At 36.7% G+C, this 24,334-nt stretch overlaps 1 protein-coding gene and 1 long non-coding RNA gene across 2 annotated transcripts in view; both read right to left on the bottom strand.

The window, feature by feature from the left end:
- Positions 1 to 3,743: 3,743 nt before the first annotated feature.
- LOC125788902 (uncharacterized) lies at positions 3,744 to 12,281 on the bottom strand. Its single transcript, XR_007429873.1, has 2 exons — positions 12,185 to 12,281; positions 3,744 to 3,855 (listed from the first exon to the last, which is right to left on the bottom strand). It is a non-coding gene; the product is annotated as an uncharacterized LOC125788902 (long non-coding RNA).
- A 7,738-nt stretch (positions 12,282 to 20,019) lies between these two features.
- LOC111190568 (uncharacterized) overlaps positions 20,020 to 24,334 on the bottom strand; it is a 285,381-nt gene continuing 281,066 nt past the window's right edge. Inside the window, exon 20 of the mRNA XM_049472742.1 lies at positions 20,020 to 21,779. Coding sequence (XP_049328699.1) covers positions 21,754 to 21,779 — 26 coding nt within the window. The 3' untranslated portion in view covers positions 20,020 to 21,753. The remainder of the gene's footprint in view (positions 21,780 to 24,334) is intronic.

Raw genomic sequence — 24,334 nt, 5'->3', positions numbered from 1 at the left:
GGTGCCGGTGGAGGCGATGATTCAAAACTTTACTGTGTATATACGCCGTTACGGTACGCGTCCACTGGCACTTAAGCCCCGACGCATCCCATTCATTTCAATGAAGAGAGCCGCCGCATGCCGCGGTGCATACTGGGTTGCGTTGCGTTGAGCGCAGCCCCCCCCCTCCGGCAGGAAAGTTGAACAGATCTCAACTTTATTCAAATGAATCCGGCCGCCGCGCTGCGTCCAGCCAATCAAGGAACAGCAGGCTGCCACACCACACACAGACGAGCCTCACACACACAGAACAGGCGCCTTTTAAACACAGAAGAGAGGCTTAAAATGGCGGAATATGGATTTATACAACTATAGATCACAGTGAAGTTGACTAAAAAGGTAAAATATTAAACTTATGATTGACTACATCTGTTGCTTCATTTGAATTCAAAAACGTTACGGAGACGCCCACACGCGGCGAGCCAAGAGATCCGGCACAGCGACCTGCGTTTAAGAAAAGTGCCAGTGGACACGTACCGTTACTCGGCAACGCGTCGGCGGAGTGATACAAGTTTAGTGTGAGAAGGCCGTGATGTTATCATCAGAGCCATAGAGAGAGAGAGTTGCGTCAACTCCGTTCACTCCAATGGACCAGTTTTTTACAGCAATGGCGGACCGTGGAGCCTGTCAATAGTTCCCGGAAGTTAGCAGCAAATACTATCAGCACAGTGAAGCTGGAGCAGGATACGCCATGTGTGGTCCACTTTTACAGGTTAGTACGCTTAAATAATCTGATTGTGTTTTATCAGGACATCAGAATCAAACTAACATGTGCACTGAAGCATTTTAGTGAATTAACCCCCTCTTAAAAAGCAGATTTAGGGGAGTAAATCTATGCCAGGACAACGCGAATACAGTTACTGGCATTTAACATTAATGACTGAGAGCCTATTAGTTGTAAATTCCTAAATATCTTAATATCTTATATATCCAGATAGACAATGCTGACCTAACTAAGTAAATATCTAATATATCAATATATTATATATTCAGATAGACCATGCTAACCTAACTAAGTACATATCTTAATATCTAATATATCAATATCCTATATATCCAGATATACCATGCTTAACTAATTAAATATCTTAATATCTTATATATCCAGGTAGACCATGCTAAGCTAACTAAATATTGTAAATATCTTGTATGTCCAAATAGACCATGCTAAGCTAACTAAATAAATATCTTATATATCCAGGTAGACCATGCTAACCTAACTAGCTAGGTAAATAAAGCTTAACTCTATTCATTTCAGAAAGAACTTTAAACACTAAAAATAGATAAATGCTTAATAAATACAGACTACTGTGGAAACTAAGTACTAAGTAGTACTGCAGAATTTAGCTAAATGATAGCTACCTATTGCTCAGGTAGCTAACGCTAACTAGCTATCTTACTGTTTGTCTTAGTAACTACTAACTTAACAGAGATATGATTTAAGGTGATATGACCAATATTTATTTTATTATATATGTTTGATTAAGGATATAGGCTTGTCAACAGTAGGGAAAAACACTTTCCAATGCATGTGTAATTTAAGATAGCATAATTAGTTATGTTTAATAGTAGTGCATCTCAAAAGAAATGTTTAATATTGTTTAATTAACAGTCATCTTTTGTATTAATTATGCTTACAGTGACACATCTAACAATTTATATTTTAAGTTTTAAATTAAATATTTTAGGGATTTATTATTTCTGTTTTTTTCATGAGCTTTTAGAAAAGTAAAACAAAAACAGTTTTGGGATATGTCTCTTTATATGTAGTGATTATAAAATTTGACAGATTTTTTTTTTATTAAACTATGATAGAAAAAAATTCATTATATTCAGGTTTTCTGAGATGCACTAGTAATAGTGTGCCAAAAACAAACCCAATAAATATAAGTGTGTGTTATTGTTTGTTTTATATAAATATAAAATAAGTAAATAATGAATACAAAATATAACAACTTTAATACAATCATCTTTCTTGTCTTCATTTTATATTAAATAATAATAATAATAAAATGTAGGTAATGTTTCCAAAATGTTTAATTGTATTCATGTATTAAATGCAATCATGTCTCAATTTTCTTATTCTCTTCCTGCTTTTGTATTCCCCAGGGTTCATTCTTCCGAACTACACAAGTAAACCCCATTTTATGTAATCTGTGCTGATTCTTTGGTTTATTTACATGTGCAATGTACTATTTTCCTTTAGTTGATTTACATGTGTTCTGTACTTTGTTTTTCTGTATGTAGCCTCTCTATATTCTGATATCAGTCTTTAAAGTTATATATCATCTCATGTTTGTTGTAAAAATAATAAAGCTGTTGCAAATAATGTGGTTCCTCTTTCTTAATCCAAATAATTCTGCATGAAATATTCAGGTGGTGACTTAAGAATATTTGCAGATCTTTGTATCCTTTGATTAAATTATTTTTGCAGTAAACTCTAAATATATGCAAGCCAAAACTTCTCCATCTTCTTTTGAACCTAAAATTTTACTTGTAGCGACTGCATTTGCACAGTGTCATGAAATTAATATTAATTAACATACAAATTTAGCCTATAAAAACTCTCTTATGGATTACAATATTGGATTCACACAGAATAACATAAGCCTTAAATAAGTCAATATATGGTCACAATAATCCTCAATGAATTATCTATGTATAATGAAATAATATATAATATATAATATATATATATATATATATATATATATATATATATATATATATATATATATATATATATATATATTATTTCATTATACATAGATAATTAATTGAGGATTATTTATATATTATTATTAGTGCCCCAAAATCGCAGTTCTGTCTCTGTGTGTATGGGCTCAAATTGCCCACCAAGAACTTCCTGGAACTATCTGAAATGTCCATGAATCACGTGACCATCAAGGATTTTGAACTTCCGTTGTCGCGACTCTCTCTCTCAATGGCTCTGGTTATCATGAAATATCATCACGGCTAGAACACTTCTCAACCAATCAGATTGTGAGGTCGGAACTAACTGTTGTATAAAATCTAATAGTATATTATATGTAATATAATATAATAAAACACAGAAATAATAATGATTATTGATCTGGAACATGTAGTTAACGAGGTTCTTAGCATTACGAAGCTTTTGGAAAACGCACCCCATATTAGCTACATTTAATAGATGGGAAATGCTTAACTTTACATTTCTTATGCACACAAAAGCTGATACATTACAGGGAAACAGCAAAGCAGACAGTATTTAGTTCTTAAGTTTACTGTATATTTCTAGCTATTGAGTCAGTCAAACCAAAAAGTGAATTGCTCTCCGGCTTGGCCAATGATGCGCTTAATCTCTTTTCTTAAAGTGAAGAACCCGAGGATGGTTGTATTTTATTGATACTGGGAGAATACATTAAACTAACATAAAAATAGGTTTATATTCATTTATATTCATTAATGAGTGTTCAACATTGAAGAAGCAGAAAATAAAGAGCAGTACATTATGCCGGAGGTAACAATCAATTTACAAGTGAAAACAAAAACATTGTTTCTTACCTGAGTTTGAGTCTCCAAACTCACTCATCTGAATGTCGAAGATTCTATTTAACAGCTGTCTGTCGTACTGCAGTTTCTCAGTGATGTTTTTCCAGTCAGATTCTGAAATGTTCTTCAGCCAGTTCTGTTTAGCAGTTCTGGGTTTATCTGAGCTGCTGTTGTAGAAATCTATCTGTCTGTAGTTCAGCAGAGTTACAGCAGTGCAGTCGTAGAGATGAGAATCAGAGTTTTTAGACTGCATGGTGTAGAGATATAACAGAGAGTGTTTATCTGTGGGGAAACAGAAATAAAACAGTGGGTTAAAATTTCTGCAGACTACAAAAAAGTCCTAATTAAAACTAAATCTCAGTTTATCTCAGCTCTTATTAGGAAAAACAACAATCCGAGGTTCCATTTCAGTTCAGTGTCTAAACTTACTGACAATTTAATAGTAGTATTAATAGTTTTGATTTGATGAAGTTCTTTGATGATCAACAAGCACTGCCTTTCTTATATAAATACTGAACGTTTGTGGCTTTATGAAAAAATATAAGAAATTAAAATAAATTTAATAGCACGTCAGAATGCACTGGCGATGGCAAATCACTCTCCCACATGCCGGACAGTTCGTATAAGTAGGGGTGTAACGGTAAGTGTATTCTTTATGAGCCATCACAGTAAATGCATGAATACACGGTACACAGGCAGTCTATAGGAGACTTGTGGAAGCAATGAACGTAATGCAGAACTAATGTTCACAGTGTGATGTTCAGAGTGTTTCACCCGGTGCTGCGCTGAAATTGCACGCTGCCATAGGAATTTAATGGTTGCCTGTCGCTTACATAAATAAAGTATTTGCATTGTTTTTTAGTTTTTGTAAATAATGATCTTAATTTTGTTTTTTAATTGTCACAATCACTGGCTATAATGTAGTTAATAGGGTAATTTTTCCTGTAAATCCTTTAAAACTGTTAAAATGTTTTCTAAAATACCATTAACCTCAGCACACAGTATCAATAGTTAATATTTCAGCAACAGAAACTGGATACTTTATTTTAAATTTAATACAGTTACTGTTATTATAGGTTGCACCACATGATGAGTGGTAGCTCCAAATGACAAAGTATCGTATCATTACTACTTAACTATTTAAAGAGATCAATAAACAATAAATTTAACAAAATAAATAAATACAAAAATAGAATTCCATACAAAACCAGAATTGTTTTGTATTTTTTCTGTTTCTATTTTTTTTCCCCCGATTTTTCCCTAATTTACATGAACAATTACACAACTCACTCAATCAGACTTCCCCCATTACTAGTGATGCCCCAACACCAGGAGGGTTAAGAAGACTAGCACACGCCTCCTCCGATACATGTGAAGTCAGACTCCGCCTTTTTTTTAACTGCTGCTGATGCAGTATTACCGAGTAGCATCACAGCGCTAACACTCGGAGGAAAGCGCAGCGACTCGGTTCTGATACATCAGCTCACAGACGCAGCCTTGTGCTGATCCACATCACCCTAGGAGTGATGAGGAGAAAGAGCACCATCTACTGTACCCACCAGTTTTGCTCTCTCATGGCTCCAGCAACTGATGGCAAGCTGCATGACTGGGATTTGAACTGGCTTCTCCTGATCATAATGGCAGCACTTAGCCTGCTGGACAACTCAATTAATGTACGATTATTCAATGAAAATATCAAAGTATCTGTAGTTTAATTTTTAGTTTTTAAAATCATATCAAACTTTTTTTGGGGCCATATTGCCCAGCTCTATAACTCCCTATAACTAATTTGTGCAGCATCTGAAGACAAAACCTGGTGAATTTTAAGGTGCCTCTAACAGTGGTTCATTTGCCTGGAACTATTACATCATATTTCTGAACGATCTCAATAGCAAGTAATAGCTGACTCTGATTTTTTGGCCAGCAACTCATCTCAAGTCTAATTGCTGCGGGATTAGAATTATGGTGAGCGTTTTTTACTTTGCTTGACAGCGGCATCTGGTAAAATAGATTAACAGTTGTAAAGATTTTTTTTTTATTTTATATATACTTTTACATTTTTTTTTGCATTTTTATAATTATATTTGACAAAGATTAAACATTATCTGTATTTTTTACTCAAAATGACTCAAATTGCATTAAAATATTTTCCAAAAAAATACTTAAATATAGTCCTTTATGTGTACATGTCATCAACTAAATATAAAAGCACAAAAAGTGACAATCTAGCCCATATATCTGTCATGGAAAACACTCTGCAATGGTCGCACCACATGATGTTTTCAAGTTCAGTCAGAATATATTATATATTATTTGTAGAATTATAATATATTTGTAGAAATAACTTAATCTTCATTATTTTTTTGAGGTCGTACCACATGATGTCCAAATGTGGCAACTACATACCAGCTGTTAAAAAGGTTATTTTTTATCAAATTTAAGAGAGAGTTACAAACTTGCTTGCAGCTTCTACAGGTCCCTGGCAGACTGGTAAATGATGTAACTTCCTGTATTTAAATTGGTTTAACATAAAGGTCCCACCACATGATATTCTATAAAATGGAGACTATCGGACAAATTTTGCTTGTATATTACGATGGAAATAAAATTACAAATGCTTTGCAATTTTGTACAGGACTAAAAACACTTTGAAAATCATGCCGAAAAGGGCAAAAAAATAAAATATATAGGTTAGGAGTAATTTCAAAGAAGTTTTCAAAACAATAGTCATGATGGGACGGTCGCACCACATGATATTTTGACACTTTAAATAACCAAAACTTTCTAATGAACTAATTATTTTTAATAAGTAAAAGTAAGTACAAATGTGAGTGACTACATATCTATGACAACTTTTTATGCGTTTAAACCTTTTTTTAATTGAAAAAAATGTAGTTGGACACAAAATGTAGGCGTCTAGTAATTTCTTAATCTTTAGAAATCTTTAGAAGTCTGTTTTCATTCATTTTATCTCACATTCATGAGATACTGAGAAAAAAAGAAGTGCAATTTGACCATTTAATTCAATGTTTACAGTCATTATAAAAATATTCCACAGTAATTTTTGTTTTTTCACATTTTTATTATTCCTCTTCGTGTTATTTTAATAATTAATATAGTATTAAATAATACAATTATTATTATTACTCTTTCATATTGTATATCACATTCTGGTATGAGTATATTTATTTTGTTATTTGGAATTATTTAGTTTTTTTGTCATGTGTGTCAGTGTGTACTTGCGTGTGTTTGTATGTAAGTTCAGTCTTATTACCCCTGGGGGATTAATACATTTTTCTATTTTCAATGTTCAATTTTAATATCATATTTTATCTACATTATATTCAAGTCTGAATTAAACTTGAAGAGTCTTTCTCAGTGATGGTATAGTTACTTTGAAAAAGTAATCCGATTACTGATTACTGATTACTCCTTTAAAAAGTAACTTAGTTACTTTATGGATTACTTGATTTTAAAAGTAACTAAGTTACTTTACAAGTTACTTTATTAGTTACTTTAAGCAGCTGCACACACCACCTCCCGCCGCCTTAACATAAACATTATAACCAGTTTTGCCAATACTCCCTTTACTGGAAAAAGCATTTTTATCAGCAACAATGTATCTCTAGACATTTAAAGTTGAACTATTTCCTGAAAAAATAAGTTTTTTTAAATAAAAATAAAAGACCATTTCTCTTGAATTAACTTAACATAAATTTTTTTTTAATAAAAAATAAAATATGGTCTTTCTTGATTTCACTTAACATAAATACTTGTTTTTATAAAAAATATATAAAATAAAGAAAGTCTTTCTTGACCTGACATATTTAACACTGTAAAACTGAACATTGAACCTGTTGTTCTCTGCAGGGCAGCAAGGAGTGGTTTTATAAAACAGAACCGTGTATATGGTCTAGACCAGGGATCACATATTTGCAGACTGCGGTCCGGGTCCGGACCCAGACGTTGTCCAATACGGACCCATACCGGACCCAACTACTGAGAAGGATTTAATTTTACGTAAAATACGGCGTTCTGTGTGGGTTTTACGCCGTAATATACGCCGTATGATTTCACGACGACGTTAAAAACGCCGCTAAAAGCACAGAAGACGCCGTTTCCCACGGCGTTTTTCGACCTTTTTGGCGCGCCGTACAGAGCGCCGTCTCAGTGCAATGAGACGGCGTAAAAAGCGGCGTTTTAGTGTCTCTCTTGACGCCGTAATAAGCGGCGTAAAAAGCGGCGTTTAATAATACGATTTTTTCATTCTTTATTTAACCAGGCAAGTCATTAAGAACAGTTTCTTATTTACAATGGCAGCCTGGCAAGAGGCAAAAAGTCTCTTGAACATAACTCACATGCACAAAATATATTTAAAAAAATGATGAAAAACAGAGACATGGACAAAAACATCAAGCAATGTGACAACAACATTTCTCATTCAACAATTCTGCAATAGTTTTCTTAAAATCGGACATTGAAATAATGTTTTCTGCAGCAAGTTCCAATCATTGGCAGCAGCAGCTTGGAATGCCGACAAACCAAGTGAAGTTTTCATCTTGGGGACTTGTAGCATGATAAGATGGGCATGATTAGATAATGAGCTCCACCTTCCAGTTTTGAAAGCCAATACATTTAAACTCTGTTCAGCCAATGCTCTTACAGAGAGACTCAGTCTAAAGCAATTCACTGCAGATCCGAGCTCCTGAACCAGAGCTCTTCAGTTTTTTAATTACAAATTTACAATATACCTTCTTCAGACATTCCCGCTGGTGCTCATGCCTTTTATTAGTCTAATATTTATGCTGTTCAATGTATTTTAAATAAAATTAATAGTAGTAGGGACGCCCCTTGTGCATGAATTTTATTAATTAATAGTGTGTTTCTTTTTAGGCTACGTTTGGTAAATGGTAGCGAATAGGGTCATTCTGCTATATTACAAGAGTTTCTTGGTTTATTAGCTCTTAAATATTTGGCCAGGTACTGTATCAGTATTTATATTATTTGAAGGATTTAAATAACAGGAGTGTTAGTAATCATAAAATGTAAGGAAACGTAAATGTTTATAAGATATACAGTGATAAACTAAAAAACACTTAAAAAAAACACCCCAACAGCTGAATATTCAAGGAACGGACACGGAGGTGGTGGTAGAGAGAAGGATGACGGCTAAATTTATACTCCACGAAAAACACTCTTGATCACTGGATAGCTCAACTTACCAATCATGCAATCATTCAATCAATAAACCTTTTTTTTCTCTCGGGAATACATCATTTCCAGTGTAGCCGAGCATTTACAATTTAAAAGAAAATAGAAAGTAAGAAAATAGAATTAATAAGAATAAATGAGAAAAAAAATTATATATATATAAATAATCAATGCAAGGCTGCTTTGCCCCTGTTTGTGCAAATAAATGATTTTTAAGACCACCAGAGACAAAATTATGAAAATATGAAAATTGCAAAAAGCACACAACAACAATGTTAAATTCAAAGGATTTACAGTAAGATTTAAAGGCTTTTTTTAGGGCAAATAAATGACAAGACTTGATAAGACATCCGCAAACCCTGAATAGGTGTCTGTAGACAGGAACGTCGCTATAGCCCCTTTTTAGGGATGTTTTAATTGTTTTTACAGAAGTGTCTCTCTAATATGTTAAAAATGTTCAAATCTTAAAGTATACCACAATTAAAGAATTTTGGTAACGAAATCAATCTCCCCACGCAGCGCGAAAGATCTGATCCACTTTGTCTCGGGGCCACGTCAAGAAAAATGCATACACGCACGCAAAATTAAACAGCGCTTTTTTAAGCTAATGATCCAGGCTGCCCAGCATTTAGACTGGAGTGAGTTAGGCTAGCTGTGGTGCTGTTGGTCAGTTTGTGTGTTTATAATAAATACTGTGTATTGTGCTGCCTGTATGTGTATCAGCTAATTGATGTTACATAATAATAGAATATGATAAGTTGACACTCATAATGTGCGTCATAATGTGTTTTTGCAACAATAGGGTTCTTCATGTGTGATATACTGACAAGGTGATGTGATTTCCGTCTGGATAAAAAAAAGTGGGGGGCTGCACAGCATTTTGCTTTCACCTAAACCTAGAGTTTATTTTTACATTGATACAGCATAAATATTAGACTAATAAAAGGCATGAGCACCAGCGGGAATGTCTATAGATGGTATATTGTTAATTGTGTCTAAAAAACTGTGTCTGAAGAGCTATGACGGAGTGAATGACGTCAGATACCGACGTCGGGTTCGCAGAGGGGGGAATGTAAACAGCCACAATAATAACATGGGAGAACTCCCGCGGCAAGTAATATGGTCTGAGCCCGACAGCCAACAGCTCAATGTCCGGACAACAAAAACGTTCCTTAATAGTAATGTGACCAGGGAAGCACCAGCGGGTGTTAACTAACACAGCTAGCCCTCCCCCTTTACGCTTACCGCTCTCGCTGCAGTCCCGGTCTCCTCGAACCGTCTGAAAACCAGTGATGGAAACATTGTCATCGGGAATGTCCTGGTGTAGCCAAGTCTCCGAAAAGCACATTAAACTACACTCCCGGTACTCCCTCTGACTCATGGCTAACGCTGTTAGCTCATCCACCTTATTAGCCAGCGATCTCACGTTACCCATGACAAGAGTGGGAAGAATCGGCTTATATTTTTTATTTATAAGCCTGCGTCGTTTCGCCCTCGCTTTCCCCGTGCGCTGTTTAGTTCCTCCTCTACATCCCCTGTGTGTCCGTCTCCAAAGATCCTCCGTACGGTGGCCGAGAAAGCCCAACGCAGTGCAAATTGAAAAGCGCTGCAAAAGCACAAAACACATCCATCAAAATTACAACACAGGCGCAGCAAATAGAAAAACGCGCTGCAACTAGAAAAACGCGCTGCAACTAGAACCACAACACAACGGAAGTGAGTCACAACACAACGGAATTTTCCCGGGGGACCTTAAAAGATACTGTACCAGCTAAGCTGCGTCTTCAGTAACGTCTCGGACTTCACTATGTGTACAAAGGACAATAAGTGGCAAACAAGGCGTTTTGTGAAGCAGAACTTTTAATAATATGCAAACAACCGTGGTAATAACAGGTAATAAACATAAGTTTGCCACTTATTGTCCTTTGAATACAGCTGGTACAGCATCTTTTAAGGTCCCCCGGGAAAATTCCGTTGTGTTGTGGTTCTATTTGCAGCGCGTTTTTCTATTTGCTGCGCCTGTGTTGTAATTTTGATGGATGTGTTTTGTGCTTTTGCAGCGCTTTTCAATTTGCACTGCGTTGGGCTTTCTCGGCCACCGTACCTCCGGGATGTTTACTGTGCTGATCTCCATGCCGGCCGGCTGCAGCGCGATCAGCTGATCCCGGGTGTAAACAAATGGGCCATGCTGCTGCGCCGCAGTACACCAGGAGAGAGAAAGAAGCGCTTTCACGGCGAACAAACTAAACAAAACTCTCTCTATTAGCATGTTTCGAAAGGGTACAGCTTCACTAAGGTGCTAGTAGAACAAAAAGGTCTTATTTAAGATAAATAAAAGTCATAAAACGCTAAAACCAAAACACAAATGGGAGCTACTGCAACAGGCAGCATGCACTCTCGGCGCATGCGCACTTTTCGCGTATATTACGGCGTAAAACCCACACACACTTTTCGATAAAAGGCGTCTGCTCCAGGCGTTTTTTGGGCCTTTTGGCGTTTTATAAGAGAGACAGGGGAGAAAGCGAAACGCGTGTGATTGGGGAAGAGCGGAGGGGGAATGGGGAAGGGAGCGGTGTGTGTGTGTTTGTGTGTGTGTGTGTGTGTGTGTGTGTGGAGGAGATGAGGTGGAGAGAGAGAGTAACGCACAGTGACTTGGATAAGTAATTTTAATCTGATTACTGCATTGGAAATAGTATCGTTACTGAAAAAAAGAGTCAGATTAGAGTAACGCGTTACTGACATCACTGTTCTTTCTGCGTTTTTAGGTGGCATTTAAGGTGGCAGTCAAAAACCCGACGGTCACAGAAAACGGTGTGACATCTGAAATAACTTTCCCCATTTCCACAAAAGTAATCTAAAAACTTACCTCCAGTTACCGCCGGAAATCCGAGCACCAGAAATAATACTGAAGTTAACTTAATAAAGTCCATCGTCGCCAATTTGTTTCGTTAAAAAGTTATTAAAAACTAATTTTCACACAAAACACAACAGGTCTAATGCGAACCGTCTCAACTATCCGCTCTGTGTTCATGAACACGGGAGATGTGTCGTTCATTCCGTATGAGTCGACTCTGATTCGGATCTTTTTTTTTAATTTTTTTTTGCGCATGCCCATTGATTATATAGTTCAGTGGTAGTAAAGGCGCAGTCAGTCCTCTGTGCGGCTGTAGGACGGTATGAAGATGATGTTAGCTCTGTATTCTGGGTTTAAAGCAGTGATTACTCTAAAGCTTGCTATAGGGGTATAAATAAAGCTGTTAGAGAAAATTTGTAATGCCAATTACCATATCAGAAAATAGAGTATAATAAAGGACAATAGTCCCCGTTGCAATTTAAATTTAACCTTCTCAAATACGGAAATAACATCCCCAATTTCCACTCAAATAATCTAAAAACTTACCTCCAGTCACCGGCAGTAATCCGAGCACCAGAAATAAAACTGTGTTTTAACAATTTGTGTCGTTAAAAAGTAATAAAAAACTCATTTTCACACAAAAAACACAACAGGTCTAATGCGAAACGTCTCATCTTTTCGCCCTGTGTTCATCAACACGGGAGATGTGTCGTTCATCCCGTATGAGTCGACTCTTTGATTCGGATTTTTTTATTTTTTTTTTTGCGCATGCCCACTGATTGCCCATTGACTCTGTGCGGCTGTAGGACGGTATGAACTTGACGTTAGCTCTGTATTCTGTGTGACAAAGGGTGTAACTAGGGTGCCAGATTGACGTTTTATTAGTAATAGGATCAGCCAATCAGGGCGCACCTCCTCCTGTGCACGCACGTGAATGATGCATCCTCCTTTAACACATAGTACTTATAAAAACTATAGAAACAAGTATACTCATTTTATTAGATATGCGAAAAAGAAATATTTCAGTAAAAAAATTATGATTAATTCACAAGATACTAAAGCAACATGGAAAGTGATAAATCAGATGTTACAAAGGAAGAAAGCTGCTATAGAGGTACCATCAGTTATGTCAGATGGTGAAAATCATTTCAATAATCCATCTGATATTGCTAATCATTTTAACAGTTTTTTTGCAAATATTGGTTGTGAATTAGTAAATAACATTCCCTATTGTTATGGTAACCCACTGGACTTTATAACCAGAACTTTTCCTGTTATATCTTCTTTTAAATCTGTTGATATCCAAGAAATAAGTGATATAATTGATGAATTAAAGATATCTTCAGCTGGTCATGACAATATTTCTGCATTTCTTGTTAAACAGGTGAAGCATGAAATATTGCAGCCACTAGCTTATATTTTTTCATTATCTTTAAAAACTGGTATTGTGCCATCAGATTTAAAAGTTGCCAAAGTTATTCCAATGTTTAAAGCAGATAACCCATGTTTTTTTTAACAATTATAGACCTATATCAATTTTGCCATGTTTTTCAAAAATATTAGAAAAAATAATATATAAAAGGATTATTTTTCATTTAGATTCTAATTCAGTTTTTTACAAACATCAGTATGGTTTTCGGAAACATCATTCTACTTATATGGCTCTGCTTCATCTGACTGACAAAATTACCTCTGCACTAGAAAAAAGTAAATTTGTTTGTAGTATTTTTTTAGACCTTTCAAAGGCATTTGATACAGTTAACCATCATATATTATTAGAAAAGTTACATAAATATGGTTTTCAGGATACTACATATAATCTTTTAAAAAGCTATATCTCAGATAGAAGGCAGTTTGTTTGTGTAAATGGTTGTTATTCTAGTAGAGCTGAATTGCTTTGTGGTGTCCCACAGGGTTCTATTCTAGGACCATTGTTATTTCTTATTTATATTAATGACTTGTCTAATGTTTCATATTTTTCCCCAATAATGTTTGCAGATGATGTAACTCTAATAAATAGCCATTCAAATTTTGATACATTGATTAAGGATGCAAATACTGGTTTAGCTGCTTATGTAAACTGGTTTAAATTAAATAAACTTGTTTTAAATATAAAAAAGTCAAATTATATAATTTTTAGTGGAAGAAAAATGTATTCAAAAAGCTTATCAAAAATTACAATTGAATCTATGGTGTTGCCTAAAGTGTCAAGTTCTAAGTTTTTGGGAATCATTATTGATGAAAACTTAAGTTGGAAAGAGCAAATAGACTGGGTTAGTAGAAAAATAAATAAATCTATTGGTATAATAAGGAGGGTTAGTTATTTGGTTAACACAAAATGTCTTCTTACTCTTTATTATAGTCTTATTTATCCATATCTTTCATACTGTAATATAGTTTGGGGGAGTACATATTCTACTAGTCTTAGTAAAATTCTGGTTCTTCAGAAACGATTTGTCCGTATTGCAACACGATCACATCTAAACACTTCATCTGCTCCTTTATTTCAGAAACTTCAAATTCTCTCTATTTATAATATTAATATATTCCAAATATGTATCTTTATTTTTAAAATTTATTCGAATCAGGAAAATTTTCCAGAACAATTTATAAATTATTTTATTACAAATGCAGAAATACATAAATATTCAACCCCTCAGTCTTTAGATCTCCATCTTCCTAAATTTCTCTCTTGTAGAGGTCAGTACTCAATAAGATATAGGGGGACAAAACTGTGGAATAATTTTAACCATTTGGCAAAAAAATGTACATCTGTAAAACATTATAAAAGATGTTTAAAAGATCATCTGATGAATGTATTGTGAATATATTTTTTTGTTATATGTTTAAATTGTGATATTTTTTTATTTTTTTTGTTTTGTTTGTTTGTTTTGATGTTATATTTGTTATAATATGATTTTGATATCATTTAGGTAGAGGCATTTTTTAAGCCCATGTTAGGTTTTTGCCTCTACCTGCACTATTTTGTTTATTGCTATTTCCAGTTTGTGTTTATTGTTTTTATTGGTGCAAATAAATAAATAAATAAATAAATAAATATTCTAGAAAGTTTTGGGGAGAGGTCGCCATCTTTCACTGCTTTGAACATATTATTTAGTTAGCAGTTTATTACTTTATATTGTGTCTTGTGTGCGTCCAGAAACGTGCAGTGCTTAATATTGTGCATATTCATGCTTATGGTGTTGATGTACTTATGTGTAAAATGGTTATTTGTAATCTTTATTTTAGTAAGTTATGATGGGAAACAGTGGTATTTCTGACTTATTCTTAACTAGTAAATGTAGCATTTGGTATTTAGCTTAGGTCAGGCTATTTCTTATTTGTTTGTAAGCTACAAGATATACGGATGCTAATTTCTTTATTATTGTATTATGGAGTAATTTCTCCTGTGTCATTTGTTTCCTTTTCTTTCAGAAAACCACACACACACACACACACATAATTAATACAAGTACTGTACTACTAGTGATTTATTATTTATAATAAATCTCCAATAACCCCTCTGGAACATCTTCGTGTGCATTCTTACTGATGCCCCTCAGTGGCCACAACTTTCCTCAAAGAACTTTTTATTCATCATAACACTCTGTATTCTGGGTTTAAAGCAGTGATGACTCTAAAGCTTGATATAGGGGTATAAATAAAGCTGTCAGAGAAAATCTGTAATGGCAATTACCATATCAGAAAATAGAGTATAATCTTAATCCTTAATCATACTTATCTGCACAAAGTTATAAAATATATGATGGCCCGATGGCCCTGTTCCTAAACTATGATACTAAACAAAATAAAATAAATTAGGCTATGAAACTGAAAAACTGATCTCTTTATTGTGTATAAATTCTAATTACAAAAATCCAGAGCCATGAAATCAATTCCAAACTTTAGAGTATTCTACAACGACCTGAGAGGTGTTTATGATATTTTTCTTTTAGAGGACATTGTTTAAGGAGCATCATGTTAAATATTTCCTATTACATTAATATATTATTTAGATCTGTTGTTGTTTTATAAGTAATGTCTTAATGTATGTAATTTATAGTTTTTTTTCTTTTAACTACTGCCTTTATAAACTGAAAATATTACAATCACCACCGTACATAAAAATATATAAACAAATAAATATAATAAAATAGTAGCAAAGGAGGAGCAGGAAAGGAGGAGGAGAAGGAGTAGCAAAGGAGGAGAAGGAGAGGAGGATTAGCATGGGAGGAGGAAATGAACAGCAGGAGTATGTAAAGAGGAGAAGGAGAGGAAGAGAAGAAAAGGGGGTGGAAGGAGAGGAGGAGCAGCAAAGTAGAAGGAGAGGAGGAGGAGGAAAGAAGGAGGAGAGGAGGAGCAGCAAAGTAGAAGGAGAGGAGGAGGAGGAAAGAAGGAGGAGAGGAGGAGCAGCAAAGTAGAAGGAGAGGAGGAGGAGGTGAGGAGTAGGAGAGGAGAGGAGTACATAAGGAGGAGGAGAAGAGTAGGAAAGAAGAAGGAAGAAAGGAGGCGGAGTAGCACATCTGTGTTAAATTCCTTTTTCAACATTACTAGAAAAATCCCATCAGAACTATATTGTAAATCTATATCTAGACATTTCAGAATATTTTAATTAACAGGATTTAGTCTTTATATTGATTTTATATTATAATTTTAGAATCTTCTTTTTTTGTGTGTGTTACAGACTTATATTCTTATATTTTTCACTGAACATAATAATAAATAATAATAAATAACAGTTTGAACTGAGTTATGATATAAAATAAAAGTCACAGACAGATTGAGGATGTTTTTTTTATTATTATATATAAATTGTTATTGGGGAAACTGCTTATATTATCAAATAGTTTGTATCTGCAGGAACCCATAAGCTATTCTCTTTAAACAGTGTTTCTCTGATTGAACTTCAGATTCAGGATCAGGTTATAGTTCTGATCCTGTTCTTCTGAACACTCTCACCCCCTCTCCTCTCTCTACAGTCCAGTTCCTCCACATTCCTCTAATGTTTTATACTGTTTTTTTTTTAATCTGGGATCAGCAGTGCTATCTAAAGCCCTGTAGCTCCACCTTGTGTCCTGAAAAATCAACACTACATGTCCAAATGTTTGAGGACACTTTCTAATGATTGCAGAATTCAGCTGCTATAAGTTATTATACACTTATTGCTGATATAAATGTGCAAATTCACAGAAACACACACAGCGTGTCTAATCCCTGTAGAAGAAGAAGAACTGCTGATAGAATAGAAATCTCTGGACCTGATAAATTAACATGAAGCTGGTATTTACATCATGTCTGATGAACAGTGGAACTGTGTTCTGGATAATCAGCAGTGACACTTCAGAAATCCCACATTTCTAATTCTCCCCTCCCAATTGTTTGAGTTGGTTGCGCTCACGAGTGGTCTTTTCTGGAGCATAAAATTAAATATAGAAACAGAATAACACGAAGCATCAGTCGGCTGTGATGGAGGGTAAAAAGAGGACAGGCGGAGCCGAAAAGGCCAGATTAAAAAAAGAAAGAATGCCAAATGTTTAAAATTAACAAGCTTGTTTTCCAGAGGAGAGACTCCAGCTGCAGCCGGTAAACAGAGATATGGAAATAATCTTGAATTGTCAGCTACTGCGCAACGTTTGCAATGTCGATTTAGCGTAGTTTATTTTGTAGAGCCCAATACACATCATTAACCTCCTAACACGCTCTGGCCTGCCGACAGGCCAGAAATGTAAGTTCAACACGTACCAGAATGATGGGAAGAAAGTAAGAAAGTATGGAGAAGGTTTGGAACAGCTCGTCTCAAAGCTTACCACATCCTCTGTTAAACATGGTGGTGGTAGTATAATGGTATGGGCATTTATGGCTTCCAGTGGTACTGGGTCACTAGTGTTTATTGAAGATTTGACAGAAGACAGAAGCAGAAGGATGAATTCTGAAGTTACAGAGATTTACTTTCTGCTCAGTTTCAAGCAAATTCAGAAAAGCTGATTGGACGGAGCTTCACTGTGACCAAAACATGCTGTGAAACCAAACCCAGGAGTTTTTAAACTAAATTAAAAAGACTGACAAACCAGCAACAACTGAAGACGCTGCAGTAAAGACCTGGAACAGCATCATAAAGAAGGAAACCCAGAGTTTAGTGTTTGGTAAATGTGTTAATGGGTTCCAGACTTCTCAACAAAGTATTCTCAAGTATTCTCGAGCCCCTAAAATAATAAGACTGTGTAGAAAATTCCTAAACGATTCATACGATATTTTTGTTAAACCCCTTGAATTAAATCTGAAAGTTTACACTTTATTTCCATCTCAGTTGTTAAATTTCTAATCCAGTGTGATGGTATGCAGAGCCCAAATCACAAAGACTGTGCCACCGTCCAAATATTTATGGGCCTAAATTTAGCTGTGGTGTTGGCAATAAGCTAGCTAGCTTATTGGTGGATGATAGAAGCTATAATTTATCATTATTGATAACTTGTGGTCATGTGGTGTTAGGCTGTTGGTCACATTACAGTTTTTCCCAAATGTTTAAACACATTTCTAGAAACTCAGTTTCTCAAAACTCTAAACACAAACTGAAAATGATGAACTGCTTTGTTGAAACTCCACAAATCTCTAAACCGTTTCCTTCCACCAAAACAACAAATACAGATATTTATATACTTATTACTCTCTCACAGAGCATCAAATAAACACTGACAATATCAATTCAGAGCCCCCCCCCCCCCCCCCCCCATATATAGCATTTCAGTACTACATGTATATGCAGCACAAATGTGAGCTGTTTTTACTGTGTGTAGTAAAGGTTGGAAAACATGAGGAGGAAAATCAGTTCACATACAAAGAGGTAAGAAAAATATATGTATTATTTATGTATCTGAAGGTCAGTGATGTGATTCTCAGCTGTACTAAATGATGCAGTTTGTGTTTAGTGATTTATAAAGCTGTGATTTAGAATGATATCTGAGTGAGAACATGTGGAATTGTGTTTAGAGTTTAGCAGTTTGGAGTCACAATTTGACACATGAGCTTCATGTTTTTAGATTTGTGTGCAGAGTTCCACATTTTGTGTTTAAAAATGTGGAAAAACTGTAAAACACACTATATGAAGTGTTTCACATTTTGTTTAGCAAATCTGATGCCAATGTAAAACTGCAATGTGATTTATTACATGCTAGTGGTTAGCCTGCCAGCTAACGTAGCTATTCTCAGCTAAACTCATTTTCTGGTCTGGACTGAGTGCAAATACTGTTTAAAACCTTTATTTTTACTCATTTTTATCCTGATTTGTGCTGAGATCCAGCAGCTTCTCTCCTCACCACCCTGTACAAAATGATCAGTGATTTCTTCTGCATTTTACAACCACTTTAAAACATTTTAAAACATTTTTACACTTTCATACAAGTGTATTAAAATAATACATTCTCACCTCTGTGCACACAATTATTTTTTATTTATAATATATATTCAATCACATACAATAATAAACATACAGGTTTATACCACAACCATGATTACATTAATAACAAAAACATATTACAACTTAAAATAAGAACAGTGTGACCTTTCTGAATAAAAACAACATAATAATGGAGCTGTGTTGATGTGATCAGGATTCAGAGTTTTAGTGTTTAGAAGATTAGTCCTCAAATATTTAACCTCTTTTAAACTTTTTTTAGCCGTATGTGAGAAGATTTAAAGATTTATGGTCAGAAATCATAAGAGGAGGAGTGCAGCTCTGATTAGATACCTGGACATTAAATAATTACAGTCTTCATCTTTCTGAACATACTCGAGAATATAGATATTTAAGCTAAATTAAAACAGTAAATCAAACATGTCTTCTGTTTCTGTGCACAAATAAGTGAATTTAGATGTGTTTGGTGTTTTTCACCAAATTTAAGCACTCTCTGTTCAATCTGCACCTTATTAATGGTACAGGAATGAGAGATACTGGTTATAAAATCTCTACACAGCTTTTCTTTCAGGTGTAGGATTTGTAGTGGCCGAGTTTTTATTCTTCTAAGTTTTTTTTTTAACTGGTCATTTGCAGAAGTGCACAGCTAACTTAGATCTGACTCAAATCCATTTTGCTCCTCTTACACAGGCAAGGCAAGTTCATTTATACAGCACATTTCATACACAGAGGCAATTAAAAGTGTTTTACAGAGAGAGATAAAACTCAAGGAAAAACTAGTTCAAAGGAGAGTTTACACAAAATAATGATAAAAGAAATTTGACATCCAAAACAATTAAATCAATAAAACTGGAATATAATAAATATATTGCTGTAGAAAAGAAAATGAAAGGTGGGTCAACACCCACCTCTCGACCGGGGTACAACTCCCCTGCGTGTTCGTTTGATAGAGAGTCGCAGACAGGTGGAGTGAAGTTGAAAGCAAACCAAGTATTTATTACAAAGTACTGAATATTCAGGAGAACCCACACATGAAAGACCGTCTAACAGCCGTCCCAGCATAAGTTCTGACCCCCCCTCTAATCTGACTCCATGTTTATACACCAAATGACGTGAAACCTGCTGATGAGGCGTTGCTAAAATCATCTCATGTTAGCGTGCGTAATTTCACGTGTTAATACTCAAGTTTCACAGGCCTGATCGGACCACTAGTGTTTGGCCTTGATTGTGTCCAGCCGGACAGTGTGGTATTGTTTTAAAGCTCACCTTCCGCGAAAATCCGATTTTTCTTGTTTTTTTGTGGAATACAGTAGGTCTCTCCGAGTTGAATGTGTACACCTGCTCATTAAACTGTTTTGCAGCCCCCATTGTCTGCAGGAGCTAAGCAAAGAAATCCCCCCTCCCCCCCTCCGAAAAACGGGTGAATTTTGAATTATCTTTCTGCCTACGTAGGCAGAAACTCACAGACCAGCCCACCTTGGCTCGAGAAACTCCCAGAGGCGGAGCTGAAGCGACGCAACATCACCGCTCATCAGTTAGGAGGTGGGAGGCAGTGAGCGGCAGAGCGGCGGAGGGGCGTCGCAGTGCTCCTAGCCAATCAGAGGAGAGATATTTGCATGCTGTTTGCATGTATGAATATTCATGAGCAAAGCTGGAATCCGGTCATTTTGAACACACCCCTAAAACAGTCCATTAAAAAAGAGCTATACAGAGACACCTGAGCACTTTTTTTTTTTTACAAAAACGGCTCACATGTCATTCATTCATACTAGAGACCACAACTAGACATTTTAAAATGAAAGAAAAAACGACGGAAGGTGACCTTTAAGAATTGACTGGGTCCAGTCAGACAGTGTGATATTGTTTCAGTAACTAAACAGTGCCGCCCTCCCTATGTGCGCGTGTCCTCCTCCCGCTTTGGGAGATGAAGAACTTTGCACGCACAGAGAGAAAGGCCACACTGTTCGTACCGAAGTCTCTTTTGTATCAATTTAGTTCGTACAGAGTGCACTATCTGATGATTGATTGTTAGTCAGAAACATGCAGTAAACGAAATGCTTCAAGCATAAGCTACACAAGTCACACAATAGATTTCATATGTTATATGTTACTGTGTTAGTAGCGCGTGATTAGTCCGCCACATAATAGGTCCTATGTGTTAGTATACGCCTTATGTATCATGTGGGTTAATTTGTCATAATAAGGGTGGTGTTAGTCACATGCTTGATCAAACAATGTTTTACTATATATGTAAAGAATATATTGTGATTATTGGTTAATCTTTTATATAAATGCGTGTAAAATACACTGTGAGTAAAAATGATCAAATGTAAGGTATTGGTTAATGCATATACAATACAAGGTTTCACACAATGATTAAGTAATTATAGATACTAAGATAAGTAATCATAACTGAAAGATATTTGTCAATACACTCAAGGTAAAATAAACAGTTACTCTTCAATATGTAACGCTTATACAATGTTAAAAGGAAGTTACAAGACTGAATCAGTGAAATCTGAATTGTTATCTTTGTTTCATAAAAAGCTTCAGGTCTCTGTGGCAAAATTAAATCAAGTAAAGTGAAGTCACCGGCAGCATGTTGAACTTCAGCAGAACTGGGTTTATACATCCTTGTTCCAGAAATCAAGAGAATCCCTGATGACTGCGATCATAGCTGATGGGCATCACTACTCACATCGGATTAGAATGTTTCTTTTTGCATGTTTTCTGTAGTTAAGAAAAATTAAGATTACATTAGGAGTTAGACAGTAACTGAAGTCCAGCAGAAATGACCTGTATAAAGCTTTACAGTAATGAAGTGATTACACTCCTCCTCCTCTCTAATGATCCTGATGATTTCTTCAGCCACTCAATACACTTAAACTATGTTCACACTGCTGGAAAATCAGATTAGTTTCTCAGGTCTGATCGGCAATGTTATTTGGAGCTGATCAGATCAGATTTGACTGTCTGGACATCACAAACATATGTGCGTCGGTTACTGTGGTATCTGCGTGGGTTGCTGTGGTATCTGTGTGGGTTGCTGTGGTATCTGTGTGGATTGCTGTGGTATGTGTGTGGGGTGCTGTGGTATGTGCGTGGGTGGCATTTGTGTGGGTTGCTGTGGTATCTGTGTGGGTTGATGTGGTATCTGTGTGGGTTGCTGTGGTATGTGCGTGTGCTGCTGTGGTATCTGTGTGGGCTGCTGTGGTATCTGTGTGGGTTGATGTGGTATCTGTGTGGGTTGCTGTGGTATGTGTGTGGGGTGCTGTGGTATCTGTGTGGGTTAATGTGGTATCTGTATGGGTTGCTGTGGTATCTGTGTGGGTTGCTGTGGGATCTGTGTGGGTTGCTGTGGTATCTGTGTGGGTTGCTGTGGTATTTGTGTGGATTGCTGTGGTATGTGCGTGTGTTGCTGTGGTATCTGTGTGGGTTGCTGTGGTATCTGTGTGGGTTGCTGTGGTATGTGTGTGGGGTGCTGTGGTATGTGCGTGGGTGGTATTTGTGTGGGTTGCTGTGGTATCTGTGTGGGTTGCTGTGGTATCTGTGTGGGTTGCTGTGGTATCTGTGTGGGTTGCTGTGGTATGTGCATGTGTTGCTGTGGTATGTGTGTGGGTTGCTGTGGTATGTGCGTGGGGTGCTGTTGTATGTGCATGGGTGGCATTTGTGTGGGTTGCTGTGGAATCTGTGTGGGTTGCTGTTGTATCTGTGTGGGGTGCTGTGGTGTGTGCGTGTGTTGCTGTGGTATCTTTGTGGGTTGCTGTGGTATGTGTGTGGGTTGCTGTGGTATGTGCGTGGGGTGCTGTGGTATGTGCATGGGTGGCATTTGTGTGGGTTGCTGTGGTATCTGTGTGGGTTGCTGTGTTGTCTATGTGGGTTGCTGTGGTATCTGTGTGGGTTGCTGTGGTATCTGTGTGTGTTGCTTTGGAATCTGTATGGGTTGCTGTGGTATCTGTTTGGGTTGCGAGTTTATTCTGTATGGGTTGCTGTGGTATCTGTGTGGGTTGCTGTGGTATCTGTGTGGGTTGATGTGGTATCTGTGTGGGTTGCTGTGGTATCTGTATGGGTTGCTGTGGTATCTGTATGGGTTGCTGTGGTATCTGTGTGGGTTGCTGTGGGATCTGTGTGGGTTGCTGTGGTATCTGTGTGGGTTGCTGTGGTATTTGTGTGGATTGCTGTGGTATGTGCGTGTGTTGCTGTGGTATCTGTGTGGGTTGCTGTGGTATGTGTGTGGGGTGCTGTGGTATGTGCGTGGGTGGTATTTGTGTGGGTTGCTGTGGTATCTGTGTGGGTTGCTGTGATATCTGTGTGGGTTGCTGTGGTATGTGCGTGTGTTGCTGTGGTATCTGTGTGTGTTGCTGTGGTATCTGTGTGGGTTGCTGTGGTATGTGTGTGGGTTGCTGTGGTATGTGCGTGGGGTGCTGTGGTATGTGCATGGGTGGCATTTGTGTGGGTTGCTGTGGAATCTGTGTGGGGTGCTGTGGTGTGTGCGTGTGTTGCTGTGGTGTGTGCGTGTGTTGCTGTGGTATCTTTGTGGGTTGCTGTGGTATGTGTGTGGGTTGCTGTGGTATGTGCGTGGGGTGCTGTGGTATGTGCATGGGTGGCATTTGTGTGGGTTGCTGTGGTATCTATGTGGGTTGCTGTTGTATCTGTGTGGGGTGCTGTGGTATGTGCGTGGGTTGCTGTGGTATCTGTGGTATCTGTGTGGGTTGCTGTGTTGTCTATGTGGGTTGCTGTGGTATCTGTGTGGGTTGCTGTGGTATCTGTGTGTGTTGCATTGGAATCTGTATGGGTTGCTGTGGTATCTGTTTGGGTTGTGAGTTTATTCTGTATGGGTTGCTGTGGTATCTGTGTGGGTTGATGTGGTATCTGTGTGGGTTGATGTGGTATCTGTGTGGGTTCGCTGTGGTATCTGTATGGGTTGCTGTGGTATCTGTGTGGGTTGTGCTATCTGTGTGAGGTGCTTTGGTATCTGTATAGGTTGCTGTGGTATCTGTGTGGGTTGTGCTATCTGTGTGAGGTGCTTTGGTATCTGTATGGGTTGATGTGGTATCTGTATGTGTTGATATGGAATGTTTATTCCATATGGGTTGATGTGGTATCTGTATGGGTTGCGTGTTTATTCTGTATGGGTTGCTGTGGTATCTGTATGGGTTGCGTGTTTATTCTGTATGGGTTGATGTGGTATCTGTATGGGTTGATGTGATATCTGTATGGGTTGATGTGGTATCTGTATGGGTTGCTCCTCTGGACCGTACCCCTCCCAGTCCACCAGGTACTGG

The sequence above is a fragment of the Astyanax mexicanus genome, unplaced genomic scaffold, assembly GCF_023375975.1.
Source record: "Astyanax mexicanus isolate ESR-SI-001 unplaced genomic scaffold, AstMex3_surface scaffold_31, whole genome shotgun sequence".
Classification (NCBI taxonomy): domain Eukaryota; kingdom Metazoa; phylum Chordata; class Actinopteri; order Characiformes; family Acestrorhamphidae; genus Astyanax; species Astyanax mexicanus.
The sequence above is the reverse complement of the archived record's forward strand: the minus strand, read 5'-3'. Positions and strand labels throughout refer to the sequence as shown.